The sequence below is a fragment of the Homalodisca vitripennis genome, unplaced genomic scaffold (genome assembly GCF_021130785.1).
Source record: "Homalodisca vitripennis isolate AUS2020 unplaced genomic scaffold, UT_GWSS_2.1 ScUCBcl_5191;HRSCAF=11808, whole genome shotgun sequence".
In the NCBI taxonomy this organism is placed as follows: domain Eukaryota; kingdom Metazoa; phylum Arthropoda; class Insecta; order Hemiptera; family Cicadellidae; genus Homalodisca; species Homalodisca vitripennis.
This window is the reverse complement of record NW_025781304.1, coordinates 4,666-30,258: the sequence shown is the minus strand read 5'-3', so window position 1 is coordinate 30,258 and position 25,593 is coordinate 4,666. Positions and strand designations below refer to the sequence as shown.

The following is a 25,593-nucleotide window of genomic DNA, read 5'->3' as shown; positions in this document are numbered from 1 at the left end:
ACAGATGGTTGTTGTTTACTCTCTTTTCCTTACTACCTACTACGCTGTAGTAATTACTTTACTTTTGTGGACTCCTGACTCTCTCCCCGAGTTGCCTGATAAGATAAGCATTTAAGAATCATGAATTTTATTGTCTTTAAACACAATTTGTGTAATGGACAAAGTCAATATTATATTGCACAGTAACAATATCAATAATAATTATAAAACAACCAAGAATCTATTAATACATAAATTAGTCAAGAATAACAGTAAGCCTATAAGAGTGACAATAATTAAAATAACAAAATAATATAAATATAAATGTATTTTAAATAAAGTGAGTAAAATAACAATTTAATAAAAAACACACATATGCCAAATATTTGTGTACATAATAAAACACTTTTTGTTTCAACCAGTTTTCTGTTACTACTTTACACCTGTTTATAGATACAGACCAAGCTTTCTCAGGCAACTTATTAAAAAGCTTAATTTTCATGACTATGTGGCTGCTTTTACACTTTTCTAATTTGACTAAGAGAATATCAAGCATATGTTGATGTAACTATGATTATCTTGTCTGCTAAAACATTCTTAATAGTTCGCAATGCCTTTTTTTGTCATGTAGAGACTTATAGAGTTGATACAGTTGCCTCAATAAGTTATTCCATAATTTATATGAGAGTTAAAAAAACATATTTATTGTAACACTTTTTTTTAGTTAACGTAAAAGGTAAATAACTCTAGATAATTTTATCTTTCCATCTGAGATTTGAATGTAGACCATGTCGTGTATGCAAATGTCTCTCTGTTTTACTGGTGACCACCATGAGAACATTAGTGTAGTTTTCTGAAAGTTCTGAGTTAGTCTTCTTTATCTTTTTATTTACACAAGACCAGTCACTTAGGTCTTACATATTTGGGAGATTGACCAAGATGACATTTGTGTGTTTAATAGAGTTCAAGATGGCAGATACATTTTTTATTAATTCAAGGGTTTCATTTTTTGGCATATTGTTTGCTCCAGTCATTAATACTAGTATACCATTCTTCAGATTTTCATTCTCAATATTTCTTTTGAAAGTTTTTCTTGTTCCATACATTTTAAACTGTAACTTTTTCCCCTCAACAACGTGGGAAAAGATCTCATAATTACCATGATTTTCAGAAATCCAAGCTCGAGTTTTTATTTTTTGGCTACCACAGTTCGGTTTAGAATATTTTAGTGGACAAATATGGTCTAGGCCCATTTTTTTTAACACTGAATAATGATGATTTTTAGGGTTAAATTTTATTGTAGCATTAAGCTGATCAATTGTTCTTTCTAATAATAACATTTTACATTTTTTAGAACTAAGGTTCTAGTTGTTTGGGATTTTAGTCTTTTTATTTCTTCATATGTTTGATTCAGATCTTCACTTAATGTTTTCATTATTTCATTTCGATTTTCAAGTTCTTCTGTAGGTCCTAACGGCATTCCGAAAAAGAGCTGTGTGCACAGAATGCTGTTTTTTTTTGGTGTTGTGACAGAAACACAGCCATTAAAAAGACACTCATTGAAAAGTCAAAAAATGTAAGTGTAATGGCTCCAAAAAAACCTTGGACTCAAGATCTTTAACCACCCTAAGTTAGAATCCTGGATTAGCCACAGTGTGCATAACATGTTTTTTCTCATGCTATTCACTTTCAAGCAGAAACTCAGCAGTTAGACAATTGACATAGTCTTCCTCAAACTTTAAAAGTTGTTTGGCAGTGACAAGACACAACTCACGCTCATGAACAAGCATGAAAATCACCCTGATACAGACTAAACTGAAACAACGCCTGACCTATTTTTATTATCAAAGTAAATGTTATCATTTGTTGATATATACAATTTTATGCTATAAAAATGAAATTGTTGTCATCTGATTTTTTGGCAGGTCTTGATCCAGCTGATGTTGTGTGGAAGACGTAGGCAGTGGGGATCCTATATTGTACAGGTAAGACAAACTGATAGCACAGTCATATCACAGCCTTATAAAATAAAATATGTTTTGCTGCCTGTCTTTAAAAAAATAATCCAAATTTCCAAACTATTTTTAACTTTCCAGCTTTACCTTTGCAATCTTGTATTTTGGTTTGTCAAATCAAAACTTTTTGAAACTACATAAACAATTCTAATTTTATTTACTGTATATAGATTTATAATTTATGGGAATGAGGCAACATTATCTAAATTTTCCATAGTTATCTATATTTTAACCATACATCTAGTGCCAGTACAGTGAGCCAACCATAACCAGAACACATGGTGTAGTATTGCAATTTAGTAACTTGTAGGTAAGCCTGGTAATTGCAACAAGGTTTGAACACAAATGTTCATGTTGTCTCTATGTTCGTGTGCAGTGTCTAGACAGCGTGAGCACTGTTAAAACCCAGCCAATACCATCGGACCAATATTTGAGTGGTTCGGTGTCCATGTTAAATATAGTTCCTTAGTTTGTCTTCTCACTCGGCTATTAGTTAATACAGCTTTCAAAGAAACAGTTCACCTTAGATAGTAACAAGACTACAAAGGGCACTTCATTCATTGCCTTCACATCTGGAGTGTTTAAAGATAAATAAACTTGTGACTTGAATCTGGTACAAACTGTGGTGAGAGTGTATATAGAACTGTGTTTGCTATTTAATCACTTATGAAAATACATATACAGGGTCTCCAAAAAAAGAATACCGGGATTTTGAACAGCCATTACTTATAAAACTATTCAAGATAACTAATCGATTTAAATGTTAAATTGAAGTTGACATAACTAAGTTTTGTTTTCCGTGTAGAATAGGAGGATACATTGACCTTGGCATGAGCAGATCAGCTGTGTGGTGGCAGTTCCTATTAAGACTGACATGCCTGGCATCAGTCGCAAGTACGATGTTTACAGCGCAACAGAAGGCACAATGTGTTCTGTGGTACATAGAGTTGAAATCAATTGTTAGTGTGCAGGGTCAGTTTCGAGTTATGTATTTAGGTCAAAATTCACAAGATGATTAATCAATTCATCGCTGGTTCAACCAGTTTCGTGATACAGGAAGTGGATGGGAGACCCGGAAATTAGCCAAAACAGCCTACTACGCGATGGTAGAATCTCACATTAGATATGGATTAATTTCTTGGGGCTCAACATCCGAGGCCAACCTTAACAAAATCCTGATCCTCCAGAAAAAAAGCTATTACAACACTTGCAGGCCTATGCCCTACAGATAGCTGCAGAGAAGCGTTCAAGTCACTTAAGATCTTAACCGTCACATCACTCTACATACTTGCAGTTGTCATCTACACCAATCAGCTGGACCTTCCAAGAAATGAAGACATACATTCATACAACACTAGGAGAGCAGCCGACTACAGTCTTCCTATTCACCACACAACAACATTTAGCAAAAAACCTTCATACGTTGGCCGCAAAATCATCAACTCATTGCCACAAAACCTTAAGGACAAGAGAGGAAACCAGTTAAAAAATGAACTTCAGAACTGGCTAGTGGAGCGACCCTTATACTTGACCAAGGAGTTTTTTGACCTTTTATAAGATGACAAAACATTACACAAAATTAATAAACAAATAGATACATAAAATTGTAAAGCAAGATTACCACATGTTGATGCCATTGTATTTCTTAAAGAAATTGCAAATAAAGAATATTGTCTATTGTTGAAAGGGGCACTAAACTGGCCGGCCATCGATTATCTGATGAAGTCTTCAGTTAAACATAACCGAATTGACAGTCTTCAATGTTATTTGTAAAACATTGAGACGTTGTGCGTACAAAATTCAGTTAAGACATCAGATTAAAACCTGCCAATCGCCCTAAGCATTCAGATTTTTACAGTGTTATGCTCAATGTCATTGATGACAATCCCAATTTTATTAAAAGAGTGCTGTTCTCAGACGAAGCTACATTTCACACAAGTAGTGTTTTTAATGGTCACAATTGTCGGATATGGGGTTCACATATGGCCTAACATGTGCACGATTTGTCAAAAGTGAGCGTGTGGTGAGGACCAAGTGATAGGCCCAGGCCCTTTCTTTTTCAATGAAACAACAAGCCAGTGAACAAATCATTTTGATGCAAGACAGCACCCCACCTCATTACCTTTGGGAAGAGCGTGAAACATTAAAATCAGGTTTCCAAACGGTGGAATAGGCAGGGGCACACTGGATTTGACTCCTTCGTATTTTTTTGTGAAGTTATGTAAAGAATATTGTGTAGTAAATATTTGTAATTTGGCACATCTGCATGGGCGTATTTCAGAAGCAATTACAACTGTGACACCAGAGATGCTACGTAACACTTAGCAATAAATTGAATACCGCTTTCATATCTTTAGAGTAACAAATGAAGCTCACATCAAAATGTATAAAACAAAAGGTATGAAAACAATATTTGTTGTTTTCTCTTCAATTTGACGTTTAAATCTTGAATACTTCAAAATCCAAACATTCTTTTTTAGAAATCCTGTATTGTATTGTCCCTAATACCATTCAAAAGAATATTTCAGTGAATTAAACAAAAGGTTTTACTTACCCAGGTGAGTAAGAATAATTGCAAAGAAACATGAATGTAATAATTTATATTTTAGGTATACATAAAATCGTGTATATTTGGTAATCTTCTTTTTTTCTATAAACTAATCTGTTGAACTTTGACCTTATGATTTATCTGCAATAGTTCATATACCTGACATGATTGTCAGCTATGGTGGTTATTATTTTCATTGTATTTAATGTTTATATTCCTGTAGGTACTTTATCATGTACTCAAAGGTTTTATTACTAAACCTGAAAGAAAAATAAATCATTCACCTTTTATTGCATTTTAAATTACTTACAAAAAGTTCTTAACATGTACATAAAATATATTATAATAAGATATAATATTTATATCTTAATATATAAAACATGAATATTCTTTGTATAGATCTTTCTCACTAAAACTCGAGAACAGCTGGACTGATTTGGCTAATTTTAGTTTTGAAATATTTGTAGAAGTCTAAGGAAGGTTTAAAAGGTGGGAAACATTGGAACAATTCTCTGGATATTTAATAATTATGGAAAATAATTATAATATTTATGACACGTAATCCAAAGTTAACTGACCCTAAACAGCTGTTGACACTTTCAGCTGAAGTTCACCAAAGTGGCAGGAACATGTGTATACATTTAAATTTTAGAAATCATTGACTTAAGTATTCTTTTTAAGTTTATGTATGCACATATTTTCTTTATCTGAGTAAAAATTAATATTAATTATAGCACCAGAAATATCACAGACCGCAAACATTTTTAAATCTAAGTTGGATTCCAAAACCCACATATATGTTACAAATTTTATGTACAATTACTAAACAACATTTTTTTTTCTTTCTCCAAACGCTTTTGTATGATAAAATTACAATATTAATGTTTCTCCATCAGATATTTTGCCGCCCTTTATTTTCTCCCCACAATATCTGAAATGGTTCTGATAATTCAGTGTATAATACGAACCCTGCCTTTTACAGCTAATCTCCTTGCTGTACAAGGATCAGCATAGCAACACTCTCTACAAGCTGCTCAACATCTGGTGTGATACAGCACTTACCGAGAGCTCGGAGGACGACGAGAGTAACACCCTCTCCGCAGGTAAACTCATCAAGAGACGAGCACGTTATTTCTAAAACTCTTTCATTCATTTTCATTTTTATTTATTGTCATTTGTCAATTTTACATTGCTATAGACAACGTCAAGAAATAAAATGTGTAATACATTACACTATACAAAACATACATACTATACAAACATAACATGTAACAAACATAAAAATGGTGTCAGTTTACAATATACCATACATTACAATAACTATGGTATCATAAGATAATACAAGGTGCATAATGCCTACTCAATCTACAAAATTTATTTTCTAGTCCCATGGCAAATCGGTCATTATAACGGTTTATCATTATGTACAAGATTACCTTGTGTATTTTACATTTTAGTCCTTAAAGCTACTAAACTAAAGACAAAAAACTCATCAAATGAATAAAGTGGTCTACTAATCAAATACTGCTTTAGCTTATTTTTAAAGTTTTGAAAATTGTCAATTGCTAAAATATCTTTAGGTAAATTATTGTAAAATCTAATACCTGCAACTATTGGTTTTTTCCTTGTGAACTGCAAATTAATCTGTGGAGCTGCCAATTGATTACGGTGTCTAGTTGAATAGTTATGGAAGGTGCCTAATCTAGGTAAGCTGTAATTAGCTTTCCTTACTTCTAATATCGTGTCCATAATGTAAAGCCCATAAATAGTTAAAATACCTAAATCCGAAAATATTTGTTTCACTGACTCCTGTCTCTGTAAATTTAACATAACCCTCATAGCCTTCTTTTGTAACAGCAAAATACTTTGCAAATTAGCATTACTGGTTGCTCCGTACAAAGCAACACCAAAAGAAATATGCGAGTGAATATGTGAGTAATAAACCATTTTTAGAGTTTCCAGAATTACAATATTTTGAAATTGATTTCAATGCGTAAATACCAGAAGATACTATTCATTATGCTAGTTTAAAAAACATAATAACATAATTAGCCTAAACATGATCAAGTGTAAGACTAAAGTAAAGTCCACACTGCCCAAAGACCTGTACCATCAAGACAGATTGAAGTGCTTATATAAAACATGGAAAGAATACTAGTAATAGATTCAGGTCAGCCCAAACAGAAAAAGGGTAGATCTATTCTAAGGTAGATTAATATTAGTAATAAAAAATTCCTCCAGTGAATAAAAGGACTTACTTATAAGCCAACGTGACAATTTACATGCGTACAATTGAAGTTCTAAACTTCTGAACTCTTGTGGTAGTGTGTTAAAATACTTAATTTGCAAATGTCTATGACTAGCTATAGTCTTCTGTAGCCTGGAAGAAGGTATAATAATATCCTGTGCCCTTCGAGTATAATAGTCATGGACCTCTTTAAAACAAACAAATTCATTTTGGTTTTTCCTTACATGTATTAAATTTTGAAATATAAAAATGGGAGGAACTGTCATTATATTAAAATCAATAAAACATTGTTTATAATCATCCTGATAAGCTAAATTGGCCAAAATTCTCACTGCCTTTCTTTGCCATGTGAAAACCTGGCTAGCACCCTTACTATTTCCCCAGAGCATTGCAGCATATATCAAGTGAGAGTGAAATTCACTAAGGTAGGAGATAAACATCATATCTCCACCAACACACAAGATTTTCTAAGTAGAAAACTTGAACAGTTTTTGAAATTACCGTGTTGGTGTGAGCCTTCCAAGAAAGCTTCTGGTCAAAAACCACTCCAAGCAACTAAACTGGTTTAGAACAATTTTCATTTATGTTCAGCTTTTTCAATGTGAAGCAAATTGATTCTGTTTTATCAGATTCTGTCTTATTATATAAATTACACATGTGGTTGGACTCTTTTACATTTTTTAATAACCAGATCCATGCTAAATTTGTTATTATCAGAAATTATTACATGTACATTATATAACAATTTAATGGCTTTGTCTGAATTATATGAATGAGATTGTTATAATTTTACTTTACTGCTTAATAATCAGTTTGAGGTTATGTGATAGTACCAGGTATTTCCCTGTAAACTGCCATAAAATTACGATATACAAAAAAGCAGACTTTGTTTCTTTTTTCAGTCATTGTTTACCTTGTAATTTTTTTTCTATCAGGATGATTTCAATGAAATTGCCCATCATGTTAAAGTTAGTAAACTAGTTTTTTTATATTAAGAAAGCTTTTAACCCTTTGAATTCAAGTGTGCAACTACAAGCAAGAGGCTAAAATGTATGAGAAAAGTCTATGTAGGACTAAAAAATCATCTAAAATTACATTTTTTTGGAAACAAAATTGTTCAAACTTTAAAATTCTATTATTTTTATAATAAGAAAAGATGTCTTCCCAGAAAGACCCTGATATACTGCAATTACAACTTATTAGTTTGAGAATAAATGATATATGATTTAGATGGCTCGCATTTTTAGATTAGATCGATAAAATTGCATTTTTCAAGATAAATGTTTATTTGTATGTGTGTAAGAGCATATTGTTTATTGAAAAAAATACTACGTTTTACAAATGAAGAATTTTTACTGAACTAATTTTTTGATCCAAGTTGAAAGTTGACCAAAATAGTTTTGGTAAATACCAAGTTATTTTTACAACAAATATTTCCTCACTTGTGCTTTAAAATTAACATTTTTTATCAGTTATGTAGTTCTATTAATATATCATATTAAAAACAAAACAAACAAGTTTGTAAGTAATTATTATAAGATAATTTTTCCAAAGAAAGACTTAACAGTTCACTCTGGTCTGGCTCTTCTCATACTACATAAGGTCTGAAGTCTGTGTCTTCTCGCATACACACCTGGCAAAAATCTAAACTCAAAGGATTCCTTTTATCTTCTTCTCCTTCACTCCTACACTTCACCCCTCAGCCAGTTATCTCTACATTTCCTTACACTAAGTAACCCAGGCAATTAGTTAAGTTTGAAAAAAAACATATATTCCAGTTTCAGTTAAATAGATAGTAATTATATAGATTTGAGCTCTAAAATGTGAAGTATGAAACATACAGACTGAAAATAGATGAAAATAATAGAATATATGTTTATGTTGTTTGGTGTACAATGTATTAATCACCATCTCTCAAATGTTTTACAGAGAATTTAATAAGATCTTGAAAATGTAATGTGATATGACTACTTACATGTGATAATGTAGGACCAGGCATCAGGTGGACTCCTCGTCTATGGCGGACGTCTGATCCTACTTCTGACTCCTCTGACAGTGATCACCAGAAACACACTCCCAAAAGTGAAGTGGAATCCAAACATCAGTGCCACCCAAAGCAAGTGGTAGGTCATCCATTCATCTCACTTTTAAAATATTTTTATATTTTAGAAAACATTTATCAAGTACTTTAAAATGTGACTAAAATAATAAGAAAGTTAAATAAAATTAATAAACTCGTTAGAGACAAGCTTGCCGTTGAAGGGAAATAGAAATACAAGGGGGTACCCAAAAGTAACCAGAATTGTATTGCTGGCAGCCGGCAGCGTGTAGTACACATTCCTGCCGCTAGGCTTGTGTCGCGCAACCCATTGCGAGCTCAGTGACCCCAGTTCCGTTGTCCTAGTGCATTCTGTTCGTTCGTAGTGACTGTTTTCGCTAACCCTTTTTTGTTCTTGTTTCGTTTTTTGTCATGGCAAGTTTTAAGTGAACAACGTGCAGCTGTGAAATTTTGTTTTTTTTACGTGGTAAAAATGCTGCAGAAACTATTTTAATGTTGAAATACAGCTTACAAAGATGATGCTATGGGGGAAAACTCAGGTCTACGAGTGGTTCGCTCGATTTAAAAATGGCGGACATGTCGATTGAAGACAAACCTCGTTCTGGACGTCCATCAACCTCTTGAACGGACGAAAAATTTGAGAATATTCGTGAAACTTGTGCTCACCGACCGTCGACAGACAATTGAGGAACTATCAGAGAGTAGTGGGTTAACTTGGAGCTCGGTTTCAGCGAATTTTAACAGGAGATTTAGGACTGAAAAGGGTTGCTGCCAAATTTGTTCCTCGACTTCTGACTGACCATCAAAAGGCACATCGAGTTGAAACTTGCCGCCTTCTGAAAGAACATCTCAAAAATGATCCCGATTTTCTGGAAAAAGGTGATGAGTCATGGTGCTATGGTTATGACCCAGAAACGAAGCAACAGTCAAGCCAATGGAAGTCGCCATCTTCACCTCGTCCAAAAAAAATGTCGGCAAGCCAAATCAAACATTAAAACCTTGTTGATTTGCTTTTTTGATGCTAAAGGCATTGTTCATTCTGAGTTTGTTCCTCCAGGTCAGACTGTCAACCAAACATTTTATTTGGAGATTTTAAGAAGGATTGCACAACAGTGTTCACCAGAAAAGACCCGATTTGTGGCAGACTGGAGGACTGGTTCTTCCACCACGACAACGCACCGGCACACACAGCCATCTCAGTTAGGCAGTTTTTAGCCAAAAACGGCATGGTTCCGCTGCCCCATGCACCTTACTCGCCTGACCTCGCTCCATGCGACTTTTTTTTATTTCCACACATGAAAAGAGGCTTGAAAGGTCAACGATTTGACAGCGTTGAAGAGGTTAAGAAAAAAAACGAAGCTCGAGCTGCAGCCATTTCTAAAGATGACTACAAAAAATGTTTTGATCAATGGAAATACCATTGGGACAAGTGTATTAGTTGTAATGGAGATTATTTTGAAGGAGATAAGATCGTATTGTAAAAAATTTGATAATATATAATTTTTATAAAATAATTCCGGTTTTTTTTGGGTACCCCCTCGTATCCGAGCTGAGGCGTAACGTTTTTTGTTATAAGAGCATTATCGTCATCTGGCCGGTAATCGTAGACAGAAAAAATTACTAAAGTTTTTTTATAATGTAAAATTTTATATTATAAGATTTTTACTCAGTTCAAATTTTGTTTACTTTAACACGTTCGCTACCACCATGTGAAGAAAAGTCGTATACCCATAGACCAGCCGGCTCAAATATGAGCCGCACGGTTTCTACCCGTGCACCGGCGTCCCAAATATGCGCCTCTCGGGGCTCCTCAAATAGACTGACGTCTATCGAAAATCTGAACGAAAATCTTAAATGTAAAGCATAGGCCGAGTTTGGTATCAAATTAAAGGTCTAGTAAAGAGAAACTCATTACCGCAAACCGCACTTAAAAAGGTTGACCCTATCCAGAGTACGGGCCGTATGAATTTCATGACAAAGAAATTTAGTAATTTTGTCTTGTGAAGTAACTAATTTACTTTCAGTAGTATGTTTTATGTCGGTTATGTAAATTTGAAAAACAATTTCCAACAAAAAAATTTTTTTTTACCTCTACATTTGTTGGATAAATAGGGGTTTTCCTGTCTTGTCTTCAAGAAACTGAGAGTATTTCAATAATACCACCGTAACTCCTTATTAACATGAGGTCAAGGTCCAGTCCCTCCAGCCCTTTTATCTCAGGCAAACATAAACTGATTTAGGCAATACAAACAGTACTGTCACAGCAAAACTCCACAGTTTTGTATTTTTAATATCAGCTTGGTTTTTAGTCTGCGTTATAATTTCGTCCACGTAAGATAAAGTTAAAAGTCTTCACTAGAAGGTACTGCAATAGCTATAATTTTTTTTACTTAAGTGTTTACATTTTATTCTACTAGTTTTAAAAGCAAATGTCACTTAGTGAGTTTGAGAGAATCACGCTGCTTATGATGCGTGGGTATGGATATCTAGTTCGTCCCTATGAAGAAACAGCGCATTTGTTTAATGACACTTTTCTTGATAGACCCCCAATTAGTAAGTCAACAGTGTTTAAGACAGTAAAAAAGATTTGAAGAAACTAGAACAGTCAAAGATCGCGAAAGAAGTGGCAGGCCTAAATCGGTAACAAATGAACAAAAATCTTTAGATGTACTCCAAACATTTGTTGAAAATCCCAGCACCTCGGCCAGAGTGGCTGCAGAAGATCTTGATATGAGCCATACCTCAGTGTTGAATGTTTTTACACAAAAACAAGTATCACCCTTTTAAAGTAACCCTAACCCAAGAACTTGCAGAGGATGATTTTGATCGAAGGACTGAATTTTGCGAAATAATGATGAGAAAAGTGTGAACGAAATTCAAAATTTTTTAAGTTCGATATTGTTTTCAGATGAAGCTACATTCTTTGTTAATTGACAAGTTAATCGGCATAATTGCCGTTACTGGGCCGACCATAAATCCACACTGGATGATAGAAGGCCACACAAAAAGGCCTCAGAAAGTGAATATGTGGGCTGGAATACTAAACAATAACATTGTAGGACCGTTTGTGATAGATGGAAATGTAACAGGCGAAATGTATTTCAATATGTTGACAAATAACATTTTGCCAGCAGTGCGTGCTCTTCTTGGGGCAAATTTTAATGCAGTATGGTTTCAGCAAGATGGAGCACCGCCCCATTACTATTTGCGGGTGCGCAATCTCTTAGATGAAGTGTTTCCTAACCGTTGGATTGGTCGCAGGGGGTACCGTTGAGTGGCCGGCTAGGTCACCGGATCTTAATCCACTAGATTTCTTTTTGTGGGGCTTCTTAAAAGATAAGGTGTATAAAACTAAACCAGCCAACATTGAGGAGCTGACAAATCGTTTATTAGAAGAAGCAAGAAGAATTACACCCGAGATGCTTCAAAAATGTGACTGCAGTAGGTTTTTATAATAGACTAGCTCATTGCCAACAAGTGTTCGGAGAGCAGTTTGAGTACCTCATTTAAAAGGTATGGTTATTTTTTGTAATACATAGATAATTTTTAATTTAATTCTTTTGGATAATTGTGTTCCATAAAGTGTCATTTTCAGTCAGAACAGTTTACTTGAGACTGTGAAATTGCGGAGAAAATAATAATTTTAATCAAACGTTACTTATGAAATTCAAACGGCCCGTACTCTGGATAGGGTCAACCTTTTTAAGTGCGGTTTTGCGGTAATGAGTTTCTCTTTACTAGACCTTTAATTTGATACCAAACTCGGCCTATGCTTACATTTAAGATTTTCGTCCGACTCCTCACGGGCCGTCCCCTTGAAAAGATAAAATGTCCCCACTGGTCTCAAAAACTAGGTTCTTAATACAAGTGGTGATGTACAAAATTTAATTTGTATAAGTGAAGCCATACAAAATTAGTGAAAGCGTTTCCATACTTTTTTTTCCACCCTGTATGTATAATAATACATTAAATGAACCTATATTTATAATATAACTGTTGTTTGAGCTTTTTTACCATGAAATAAAATACTCTCATAATAAGATATGCATGTTTGATTGAAACTTACCATAAAACCTACAGTAACTGAGCAAATAAATAGTGGCTCATATATGGGACGCTTGATCTATGTTAAGATTTTGATGCTATAGACCAAGCGTCCCACATATGCGCGCCGTAAAAATTACGCAAATCAGCTATATATCAAATAAGAACAGTACAGACGTACATTTTAGGTTATGTTGTTGAATTATAGCTCAATTCAACAATATTTTATCCTTGGTCTGTGGTTAGTCTCACACCAATTATTCTCGGTCAGTTTAGAACAACCACATTTTGTAACGTTGGTCTGTTACGATGACCCGGGCGGCGCAAATATGCGCCGCCTGGTAGCGAACGTGTTAAACCATATAAAATATTCAGTCCAACTACGTTAACAAGAATAACTACAAACTTGGCAGGTGTTAAGCTAATCAAAGGGACATTAACAAGAAAAACAAATAATAATATCACTTTCTGTCATAAATGGCTCTATTTAAGAATTTTAAAATTAAATATTGTGAAAACCATTATTTCTACAACAATTTTTGAAATAATATTTTGTTATAAACTTCATAACAAATCCAATAGCACTCTATCTGTGTAAATTGGTTGAAAAATAAGTCAGTTACAGTAATGTTATTTATAACTTACATTTTATATAATACTGTTACTAAACTACCTATGAAGTTAACTCATTTGAAAATCTTAGTATATAAATGTATATCAACTCAAAACTATAAACTGCAGGTCAATTCAGTGCTTAACAATGTTAACTGAGCTCACTATATTTCGGCAGGCTCAGACTCGCATGACGGAGATGTTGGCACATGGTAACGGCCGTAAGGCCCAGGTTGCCATGAGAAACAAACACGGCAACAGCAAAAACACTCACCCAGCCAAACATCGGCAGCCTGATCACAGTCACCCTTTCGAGTCTCAGACCACCAACAAGGTACGCTTTTGTCATATATACAAAATAAAATGTTTTCTATTTAGTGTATATGATAATTAAGATTATTACAAAAAAATGTTAAGTTACAAGTAAAATTGTGCTTCAGATGATGCAGGGAACCAGGATGTGCTGGGGATCAGAGAGTGGGCTGGGGAGTAGTGTGTCCACCTGTGGCAGTATGAAGATGGAGGAGGAGTCAGAGTGTGGTTATGTATCACAGAACCAAGAGACCATCTCAACGTCTAGTAATGAGGACAAGGAACCTTCCAGGTGTGTTTTACTATTCCGCAGAGTGTACTTTCCAAATATTTGTAATCCAAATGTCAAATTGTCATATTTTAATTTCCTGGTTGCCGTATACATCAGCCTTACCTGCTGATATTTCAATGCATTATCTGTTACCGTTTGTATTTAGTGGGATCTGGAATTATCATAACACTGCAGCTATTTAACAAAATTATTATTTTCATTTATAATTACATTTTAAAGAATAAAATTTATCTAATTATGTAAAGAATAATAATTATATACATTTATAGTATAATTCTGTAAAAGAAAGAAGAGATAAAAACGTTTTTTACACATGGCTGTTTTATAAATTGTGGTGCAAGATTTTTTCTACTGTTCACTTGAAGTATTACCAAATACATACAAGAGTAATAAAAGTTATTTGTTAGAAACCAGTGATGAATTTCTAGAACTAGAGGTGGCAGAACTGTAATCTCGTAGAGAATCCAGTAAAAAGGGGGGTCCAAGCTGTCCCCTGAAGAATGTTTGAAAGTATGAGGTCCCTAAACAGTGGTTTTTTTTTTTATTTCTAAGGTGTAGAGGAAAGTTTTCCTTGTAAACCAAAAATGCTTAATTTTTCATACAGGGGTACTGGAATGCTGTTCCGGTGTGTTCCACCTCAAATTACAACTGGTGAGAACTGAAATGAAGTGCAGTAGTAACAAAATTAATGTATTTGTTTCTCAAGTGTTTCTCCACCAAACTGGAATACTTAACTATTATTAAAACTGGCACAAAGTGTTATCTATTATTTTTTTAGAAAACATAATGTTAGGAATAGAACTAATAGAGAACCACAATATCACTAAGGGATGATATATGCAAGGAATGTGTGGAAATAGTGTATCATATACACACTACACTGCTTCATTGTTCCACTCCATAACAGTTTTATACGTTTTCTGTTTCCTGTAGTCCTTAAAATATTTAAAACAATTGATAAAACCATATTTTGTGTATATAGGGAATTTTTAAGCTAGTTGAACGCACAAGAGATTTACAGTGAAAATTCCGTGAGTTATAGGTTAGTAAATAGTTTCACAAGCAACTTAAAACAAAATAGAGTAATGTTAAAGTTGAGGAGTTTACTACAAAATATTCCTCCACGTATGTGATATCCAGGTCGGTGTCCAGTGATGGTTACAATCATACATTAACGATTTGATTTTATACTAAATGCAATACTTGAAAAAGAAAATACTTCTAGAAATATGAACAATTAATTTTGGGACAAGGCTCTGTCTTGAGGTATCTATTGTTTTTAGTTTATACCAATGATTTACCGAGAAATGTTAAACACTCTAAAATAACTATGCAAGCAGATGATACAGCTGTGATAATTTCTGTGACAAATTCACACCAAAACAAACTTATTTCTCAATGTTTAACCCTTTGCACGCCATAAGCAAGTTATTTCGCATGCATAAAAGTCCGTACAACGCCCATATAGCGAGTTATATCGCGAACTACATTTTACAACATTAGATAGTTTAATAGTTGTCAAATTTGCCGCTTGATGGCAGAGAAAGTCCACTTTTGCTGCCTAGTGCATTAGCCAACGTGCCAACTGAACGTTTGAGGAGTATCGATAGGTAACAGCTGTTTCTTTCTATTCATGTTTGTTTCCCGTACTTCTCGAAACGCCCAAAGCGATTATACTCGCCGCCATTTCGTGAAGTGCCGCCATTTCGTGAAGTTCTATGTCTAGTGTTCCTGCTCACTGACAGTTTATGTTTTTACAGTTTTATTAGTTTTATATTACGTTTAGTGCTTGTGAACTATTAAAATTACTACCATAGTAATAACTATTATTTATTATTTTGACGTAACTTGTGAATATATTGCCATAATTATGGCTAACGCAGACGATCCGGACTTTGACGATTTCGTTCTTGGGGTTACATACTTTGGACGATTATTCGTAAAAAACAGTTTTCCAAAATGTGTATTTATTTACTTATCACACATCATATCTACTTCATGTACCGGTCGCTATAACGTTTGTAAAAATTATACATTTTTATCAAAATAACGTTTTCGTTCATTTCATACCTACTGGTCCTTAAAATAGAAAAATATCTATATTTCGTTTTAAAAAAATGCCCATAAAAGCATTTCATGGTTTTTTTATTCTTTAAATCAATTACTTAAACAAATAAAAAAATGGCTTTACAGTTTTCAAAAAATTAAATATTCAGTAATTTGGCACTAGGGCAAAACATATACGTATTTACTTGGCGTGCAAAGGGTTAAAACGTTTAAATAATTAGTTCAAAGCAAATTGCATTTAATGTAGAGCTGGAAAAATTGAGGGCGTCATTTTGCATCCTACCTATGTCTTTAGAGCTGACACATTTTTCCTTGATACAATATTTAATATACCATACACAAAAATTCTTATGAGTTTTGACATCAGGAGACACCGTGCCCACTTTCTTCTAATAAACTTTAAGATGTACTACATCATGTATTCCTTGACTATATCAATGAGTACAAAATATTATTAATGTTATATTGTGCTTATGCTTGTTCTTTTGTACACACAGTATTAAATTTTGAGATTATTCAGTAGAAGTTTAATAACCTAATGGCTTTACATAATTCAAAAGAAGGTAGAAAAATCAATTATGCGTCTTGCAATATAAAAAATAAATGAAGGATGATAATACTCAATCCCATGCTTCTTACTCAGAAGCTAATTTAACAGTTCATTTGTAAGCAGTGTCAAGAATCAAGAATCAAGAATCAAGAAGATTTATTGTCGTTAAATACACACAGGTACAATAGACATTGTCAGACAATATAAATATATATAATCTATTAAAGTTCTATGGTGGTTATAACACAGTAATAAGTAATGTTTTTCTGTAGTAAGTTTATACATAAGTGGTTTACTACTTTCTAAAACTATATTAAAAAAATTGCATAATAAATATTCACCAGTGCTAAAATTCAAATACTTACAAATAGGAAACACAAATGAATAATTTATCACAAAATTTACATTGAAAAATGAATATAACAAATTAAAATAGTTTGACTAGAATGCTGAGCTTAAATTAAAAGATTTCAAACTGGTACAATTAAAACTAACATATAAACAGTACAAATTAAAACAACATTTATAGTTAAAAAGATGTATCAGACCATTTAAAACAGACTATCAGAAAATTATGGTACTTGTATCACAGACTAAGAATTCATCCACAGAGTAAAAAGGTGCAACCTTAAACCAATTCTTAAGAACTGTTTTAAATTTATTTAGACTCGTTGTCCATGCACTATCAGGTAATTTATTAAACAACTGCACCTCCATAAAGCAGTGACTTTTTTTAAATTTTTCAAGTCTTACTGGTATTAAATTTAACATATATTTAGCTCTTGTATTATAATTATGGATGTCTTGACGCACCTCATATTTGTCTAGATTTTCTTTAACTCTCATTAAGCAACAATATATATACATAGATGGTACTGTCATTATGGAGAACTCTTTGAAAATCGGGCGACAAGATTCCCTACCCTTCACATTCTTAATCAATCTTAGAGCTTGCTTTTGCCACAAAAAAACTCTTTGGGCTCCACTACTATTACCCCAAAGAAGTATTCCATATAACAAGAGTTGAGTGAAAAAAGGCAAAATATGATGTTATTAACATTTCTCTACTTACACATAAACTTAATTTACGTAATAAGTATGTTACCCTAGATAGCTTTGTACATAGACTACTTGTATGAGTATCCCAACTAAGCCTGTCATCCAAATGTACCCCTAACAGTTTAACTGATTTACTTCCACTTGTTACAGCAGTTCTTAAACTGAAATAAATATTCTCTGTTTTACTATTGTTTACATTTAAGAAATTTGCTCTAAACCAATCACAAGCTACCCTCATTGCATTACCTTGCACCAAGTCTAAGCTAATCAGGTCTTTACCAGAATTGAGTAAAGTTGTATCATCCGCATATAAAACGGACATACAGGGTACACTAAAAGCAAAATCATTTATAGCTACAATAAACAAAAAAGGCCCCAGGACCGAGCCCTGAGGGACACCCATTTGAACTAATTTGAGCTTTGATACGTCAGAACCTTGAGCTACCATTTGCTTCCTATTACTTAGATAAGAGGTCATTAAATTCAATTCTTTACCCTGTATACCGTAACAATGAAGTTTTTTTAAAAGCAGATCATGAGATATACTATCGAAAGCTTTCGACAAGTCAATTAAAGTAGCTGATAACATATCTTTACATTCAAAACTTCTTAAGATTTTTTCAACAACTGATTCAACTGCTTTGATAGTGTTTTTACCAGGTAAAAAACCAAACTGCTCCTTACTTAGTAGTTCTCCCTCAGCAAAGTAATTGTACAGTTGGTCTTTTATACAGCACTCAAAGACCTTACTAAATATAGGAACTAATGATATCGGGCGATAGTTAGAGGGGCACAATTTATCTCCTTTCTTAAAAATAGGTACAACTTTGACAACTTTAAGAGTATCTGGAAAAACACTCTGCTCAAGCATCATGTTAAAAAGAAGTGTTAAGGGCTCTAGAATAATATCTATTATTTCCTTGACTACTTTGTTGGAGAAACCATAAACATCTTCACTTTGTGATGAACTCAATTTAGAAACATACTTGAGCACATCTTTTGAAGGAATCTGCTTCCAGTGGAAAACGTTATTCTCAATATTCATGTCAGATATATACCTATTTAAAAACTGGATGGCAGCTATATTACAGTTACTCGCTACATTATTTACATTTGATATTGTTACAGAGTTAATAAAATAGTCATTAAAAATTTCTGAATCAATTTTTGTTTCCTGATTTGCAGGTCTTAAATTAGCTTCTAATCTAATAACATTCCAAGCAGCTTTACACTTATTTTTAGAACTAAGAATATAATTTTCATGAGATTCTAACTTGGCTTGTTTTATTTTTACTTTATAACATCTTTTAGCATTTAAATATGCATCTTTATATAAATTTTCTTCAGCAAGACCTTTATTATTCTTATAGCAATCATACAAATACATAACATAATCTCTATATGACCTCAGCTCAGGTGTAAACCACTTATTCTTACATATATTTTTATTTAAATCTACTTTTATTTTCTTTATCATGCAGCATTCTTCAAAAGAAGTTGTCAAAAAGTTAATAAAATCATTAAAAGCTAAATCAACTGTATAGTATGTTTTTAAGAAATTCCAGTCAACCTCACTTAGCACCATTCTAAAGTTTCTTATTGCTTTGGGAGTTAAGTCCCTCATTCGCTTGAAATATGTTTGTTTGTTTGGATCATTACCCATAAAGTCGTGTGGAAGACTGCTAAAATACCAGAGTGATCAGAGATATGAGGCTCGATGATCTGACATTCTATATCATTTTTAAACATATTGGTAACAATGTTATCAAGACAAGCTACATTTCTTGTAGGTTCATGATTTAAACAGTATAAATTTAAAGAGCGTAATGTATTGAGAAAAGTTTGTAGTATTTAAATCATCTTTTAAAATATCAATGTTAAAATCTCCTGAAATAATAATATGTCTGGAAGGGTACTTTTTGTACAGGAAACCAACACAACTATCTAAAGAGGACAGAAAGCAAGCGAGGTCCTAAACCTGGTGTGCGATATATTGTTGCTACAATAATGTTGGTCTTACTCAATAAAACTGCAGTTACTTCAAACACAGTATCAATACAAAATTTTTCCAAATCAATAGGTTGGTAATCCAATCCATTTTTTACAAAAATACTACACCCTCCTCTAGTTAATGGCGGTTTTCTACAATAAATATTTGCAAGACTATACCCTTGAGGAACAAAAAGCTGACTTTCTTCTATGACTAGCCAGTGTTCATTTAGTGTTAAAATACTACAATTTAGTGATTCTAATAAAAGTTCTAACATTTCAATTTTCTTCCTAATTGACTGAACATTTAGATGGAAAACATTGAAAAATTTGCATTTATTATCAACATATGCTACTTTAACGGATCTAGAATTATTGATGTGGAGTTTCCCGACACTGTGGCTGCCTCTTCTTCACCCGATGCTGTTGTCTCCTCCTGTAGCTGCGGCTCGGTATCCCTCTGCACACCATCCGGGTTGGTTGGACTCTGGCTCCGGGAAGCTTCAGCAGTGTCACAAAAAGTCTTAGCTGCCTCACGAATTTTGTCTGCAAGCCACAGTTTTCCCTTATGATTGAAATGCAGACCGTGGCGAGTATGAAGTTTTCTGTCAGCATCATGTACATTCACCAACTTTACATTATTATACTGATCACTTATTTCTTGTAGAATACCATTAGTCCTCTTAACTTCTTCATTGACACATGACCATTGCACTAAATCATATCGATGTGGAATATTTAATAGTATTATATTTTGATTTGAATGTTCTTCAAGTGTGTCTTTGATTATATTTATTGCTTCATTTGCCTCATTCCTGGAGACGTCATTAGTACCACAAAACACCACCAAAATGTCTTTTTCGTCCAGTTTTTCCCCTTGAATGTTTATTGGATTAAGAATTTGCTTGGCTCTACCACTGGGGGCTACAAAACCTACTGTTTGATGTGTCTTAATCAATTTATTTAAGTTCCAAGTCAAATCACGTCCATGGCTGTCGGCACACAACAAAATCTTATGATGAGCCTTGCAGGATTCATTTTATTATTGCAGTGGAGGGATGTGAAGGGCTGTTATCAATTATTATTTGAGGCTGTAGAGGGATTGGGATCTCAGGAGATGTTGGCCTAGTCAGTATTGTTTTTCTAGTTTTATTGTTTTTACTACAATTTTTATTGAGGATAGATTTAGGAGTATTTACATCAACAGGCGATAAAACCCCAAATTGATTACTGCACTGTACCTGAAAAGCTGTGTTATCTTGTTGGATAGGCTTTTTAGAAATTCTTCTGTTATTACATTGGGCATCCTGAAAAATCTGGAAAACAGTGCATACACCTTGAATTTTGGGCTTTTAATTCAGTCAAATTATTCTCTAACGTCCTTTTGTCTTGTTCTAACACTGTGATGACAGTATTCAAGTTCACAATTTCCTGTTTACAAGAATTCAGCTCCTGAATAATAATTTGCGTTTGAAAATTTGGAGATTTTTATTACAGTATTTTGAGGAGAGTCTAGGGCAGAGTCTTTATTGATCAGGGTAGCAGTGTTTTTTTCCTGTTCTAATTGTGTTATAAGTTCTTCCCTTAGCTGTTTTTCCATTTTTAATTTTCTTTCAAGAGATTTTATTGTTACAACATCCATTTTCATTTGCCTTATCACTATGAGTTTTTAATATTATTTTCATTTCTTCTTCTATTTGTTGAATTTTATCCTCCAACTGTAGTTCATATGTAGACTTTTGATTTTTTACTTCGTGCAACTCCTGCTTCAAGTTTTCATTTTCTTGGAGGATGGCACTACCTAATTCCGTAGCCAATGAAAGGGAAAGATTAAAATCATCATCTTCATTTTTATTATTCATATTAGAACCATTCAGTTCAGCTTCACTGCACAATGGACACAACCATACCCCTATCTCTTCATCTGTCATATTTTTAATTGTTGAATATGTCAAACCAATACATTTAAAATGAATCCATTTTTTACAAGTACCAGTGCAAAATATGGCTGCACTTTTTGCATACCTGCCACACACTCTACAGTCATTTACACAACTTTGATCCATTACAGACACTAAACACTGTACACAAAATAATAAAATAATAAAAAATGAACACACAAGTCAAGTTAGTCCTGTTAAAACAATTTAACAAATAAATATGTTATTGTCAAATAAACTCTATTTGTTTTGTCAATCCAATAAAATACAAATAAAAAACTCTAAAAAAATTATCACAGTAAAATTTATAAAGCAAAAATATTTGCCTGCAGTTGGATTTGAACTTGAAACCTCCAGGTTAACAGTCAGAGACGTTATCCACTGAACTACTGTGATGGATAGGAGGGAATGTTTATCAGTTGTAGATAAGGTATTCAATCAAACAGACAAACTTGATTTAAACATGTCACAGCAAACAGGCAATATAACTCAATTTCACGTTCAAACTATTAAAATAATAATCCATTTGCAACTATTAGTCTGAAAGATAATAAAAGTTTTTTATTGTAACTTTTAGCTTGTTACTTTAGAAAAACAATTAATATTGTGAAAAACATTTAAATGTTTGTTCGAAAAACATAATATAGGTTATAATGTCCATGCAATTTTCTTGATCAGAGATATATGAAATACTTAAAAATCAACTGATACCTATTATTCCAGTGCTTTAAATATAGAAAACACTCACTTATTTAACATCCAAAGAACACTTTTGAAAGACTTTTACATTATTAAACAATGATTTAAACTAGTTGCTCACAACTTGCCACACTCTTCCATGCTCTCTTGCAGACGACAAGGTTTTCATAGCAAGATGTCAGTATGACAAGTGTGATCATACTGTGCTGTAAACATCACCTGAAAACTCAAACTATCACTTCTGATGGTGACAGTTGCATTTTAATCCCTCCTGAACACACACAAATGCTCCCAGTTTTAAGTGTATGAAAAATTACTGGTCCACACCAGCATTAGGATACAGCTGATAGTCAGCGGCCATATGACAAGACCATCTCAAATGTCATTGGACTATTTTGGTATGAGCTGATTTAGTGCAAGCTTGTTGTTAAGTGCTTTGAAAGAAACACTGTACAGCTTGGACATTATCAGTGGGATATTTCTTGTACGAAGATATGGATTGACTGTTCATCTGTTACAAAAGCACTTAAAAATTTGTGAATACAATGTAGTATGATATATTGTAAACTAAATGTGCTCTTTTATGTGCAATAAAGTTTGATGTGTAAAAGTTTTCTATTAATAATTTTTAAATAATGCTTACATTCAGACATGACTTGTATATTTGTTGTATGCACAAACAGTGATGTTGGTGTAAGCCAATTTTAAATCCTCACGTTATTATGTGCAGTTTAACCCAACTGTACATAATATTTTGATTACAAAATGATTTGCTCAATAATATATCATCGTTTAACAATAGAAGATAGTAAACAAATTTACACCCATTAAACTTTTTCCTGTTTTAAATTATTAACAATATTATATTAATATTATTTCACTTTTGCTTTTTTAAGATATGGAAAGAAGAAGACTATCCTTCAAAAATCTTTACATATGATTCAGACTAATCGTTACAACAACGGAAAGTTACCTTTGACTTGTCAAGCCAGGAAAGAGCTCCGTAGAGAGAAGAAAACTCATGAAACGCAGCAAGACTACCACGTAAGTTGAGTAGCATCTTGAATAGTAAAAGAAATTGTTTAAAAGCAAACTGTTATAAGGAAATTATAATGGATAGATTTTTTTTAAGTCATTACAATTCCAGGAAATTTACATAGAAGAAGGAAATAGAGAAAAGGATCAGATTTTAAATTAATTTAAGCTGTTAACTTTATCATAATTTACATTTTAAATTCTTCTCCTGTCATCAGCTCCAAATTTTTTTCCCACCGATTTTGATTCTGAGCTAAAACTTCTGATATTGTCAATGGGTGTAAACTTTTAACAGCAATATTTCTTTACTTATTTACAACCTGTGTTTTTAGATGGATAAATTTCCCCTAATAAAGAAAATAGATTGTCAGCCATGATAGTTTTTGGTGGAGCTCAAAATGAGGGAGTATCGATAGGGTTAAAAATATGAAATAATAATTTTTTTCTCAGATCATATTTTTCTTAGTTTAGCAAACCTAACACCAGAAACATAAATTGATATTGTATCAGTGTCACGTAACCACATACAGATTCTCAAAGTGGTGAATTTTAGCCTCTGTATCTAGCTACCTGATGATAATATAACTGTTATTTATGTGTCTGATAATAGTTTTTAAGCGTATACTATTAAGAAAAATATAATCTGCCAAAAATTATCGCTTACAATGTTTAACCCTTTATAACGTCACAGACGCCGTATGGCTCATAGACAAACTATCTCCAAACGGCAAAGACGCGGTACGGCGCATCGACACAAAACTGCGTCTATAGCAAATTTAAGTTCCTTTTAAATCCGATCAATGTCACTAACGGTATGCGTCAACCATGTGTGTGGGTTATTGACCTATGTCAAGCGTCAAAATATAGCTGTCGCGTTACATTGTTTGAAACAATAGACGCAGTGTCTAGACACTCTCCCCGCCACACGGCACAGACGCCGTTACAGCGCGCGCGCTTTTTGTTTGCAGTTTGGCTTCAGGTAGTGCGTGTCTAACCATCGCTGAGTCGGTTTCCTTCGTCGTGTTTTCTGTTTAAATGGTTTTTATTTATTTTTAATTTTATTATATATAATTTATTTTAATTATATTGTCTGGTAATGTTTATAGTTTAGCTAATAAAATTTTGTGTGCCTTTTATTTTGACTTTATTTATATCTACAATTTTAATGTCCCATAAATATATGTACGTACAAGATAATTTAAAAATTTTTACTTTTTTTATACTTACCATAATTATAGAAAGTAAAAATAAAAATGAACTTTACACATTTAAAATTTTTTTTTAATATTGTGCCGTTTGCTGGAAGTCGTGAAAAAGATATACAGACGTTATAAGGGTTAATCCTTACGATACCCTTCTATTTCAAACTCTTTCATGACTAGCGTGGCTGATAATATATTTCTTTCTGAAGAAACATCCCCTTATCAATTTCAAGAAAAACAAAGTTGTGTGCTTGTACAGTGCAAATTGGTTCTTGGCTCCGAGACTATATCTGTATAGAAACATCTGACACTTTGTTGCAGCATGAGTATTAAAACGTTCCTGAACCATACACCTAGTGAAGAGGACATCGCTCACCTGCTGAAGGAGTTCACTGTGGACTTCCTGCTGAAAGGATACGGTCTGCTGGTCTCAGATCTCAAGCTGGTGGTACTGTCCACCAGGATTTGCAGATGGATACCTCGCACTTCACTTGGCTCATCATGTTTTTCTTGCCGTTTGCCACACAGCTAGAGCTGGGACTTGGACCTCATCAGGTCATTACTCAGTTTTCCTTCATCTCTCTTATTTAGAATTTGACTGTGTTTGTAAATTTATTTTATTTAAATTTCTCAAAGGGACATATATGTTGGTTTTTTGACATTATTGAACAAAATAAGTTTTTGCAATACAATTCAATTTTGATAAAACATCATTCCAAAATTGGGTTTAAAGAAGGTAATACCTTCAACTCACAATGAAGTTTGACTGACTTTTTTCCTATATCTCAATGAAAGTTAAGTATATTTCTAATAAGTGGAAAAGTTGATAAATTGAAACTGAATAAATACGTTTAAAACGTTGAAAATGATTAGGTAATAAGCAAATACCATTCCTTAATTAATAGCAGGAATTAACCATTCCTGGTATTTATTATTGGGTGAG

General features: G+C 33.1%; 1 protein-coding gene across 1 annotated transcript; it reads left to right on the top strand.

Moving 5' to 3' along the window:
* The first annotated feature begins 1,892 nt into the window (after nt 1–1,892).
* Nucleotides 1,893–25,104, top strand: LOC124373263. The gene is made up of 7 exons (XM_046831647.1): nt 1,893–1,964; nt 5,525–5,645; nt 8,780–8,913; nt 13,684–13,839; nt 13,946–14,109; nt 23,310–23,457; nt 24,972–25,104. Exons 1-7 carry the CDS (start codon nt 1,920–1,922, stop codon nt 24,981–24,983), a joined length of 780 nt encoding a protein of 259 aa, XP_046687603.1. The 5' UTR covers nt 1,893–1,919; the 3' UTR covers nt 24,984–25,104.
* The last annotated feature ends 489 nt before the right edge of the window (nt 25,105–25,593 follow it).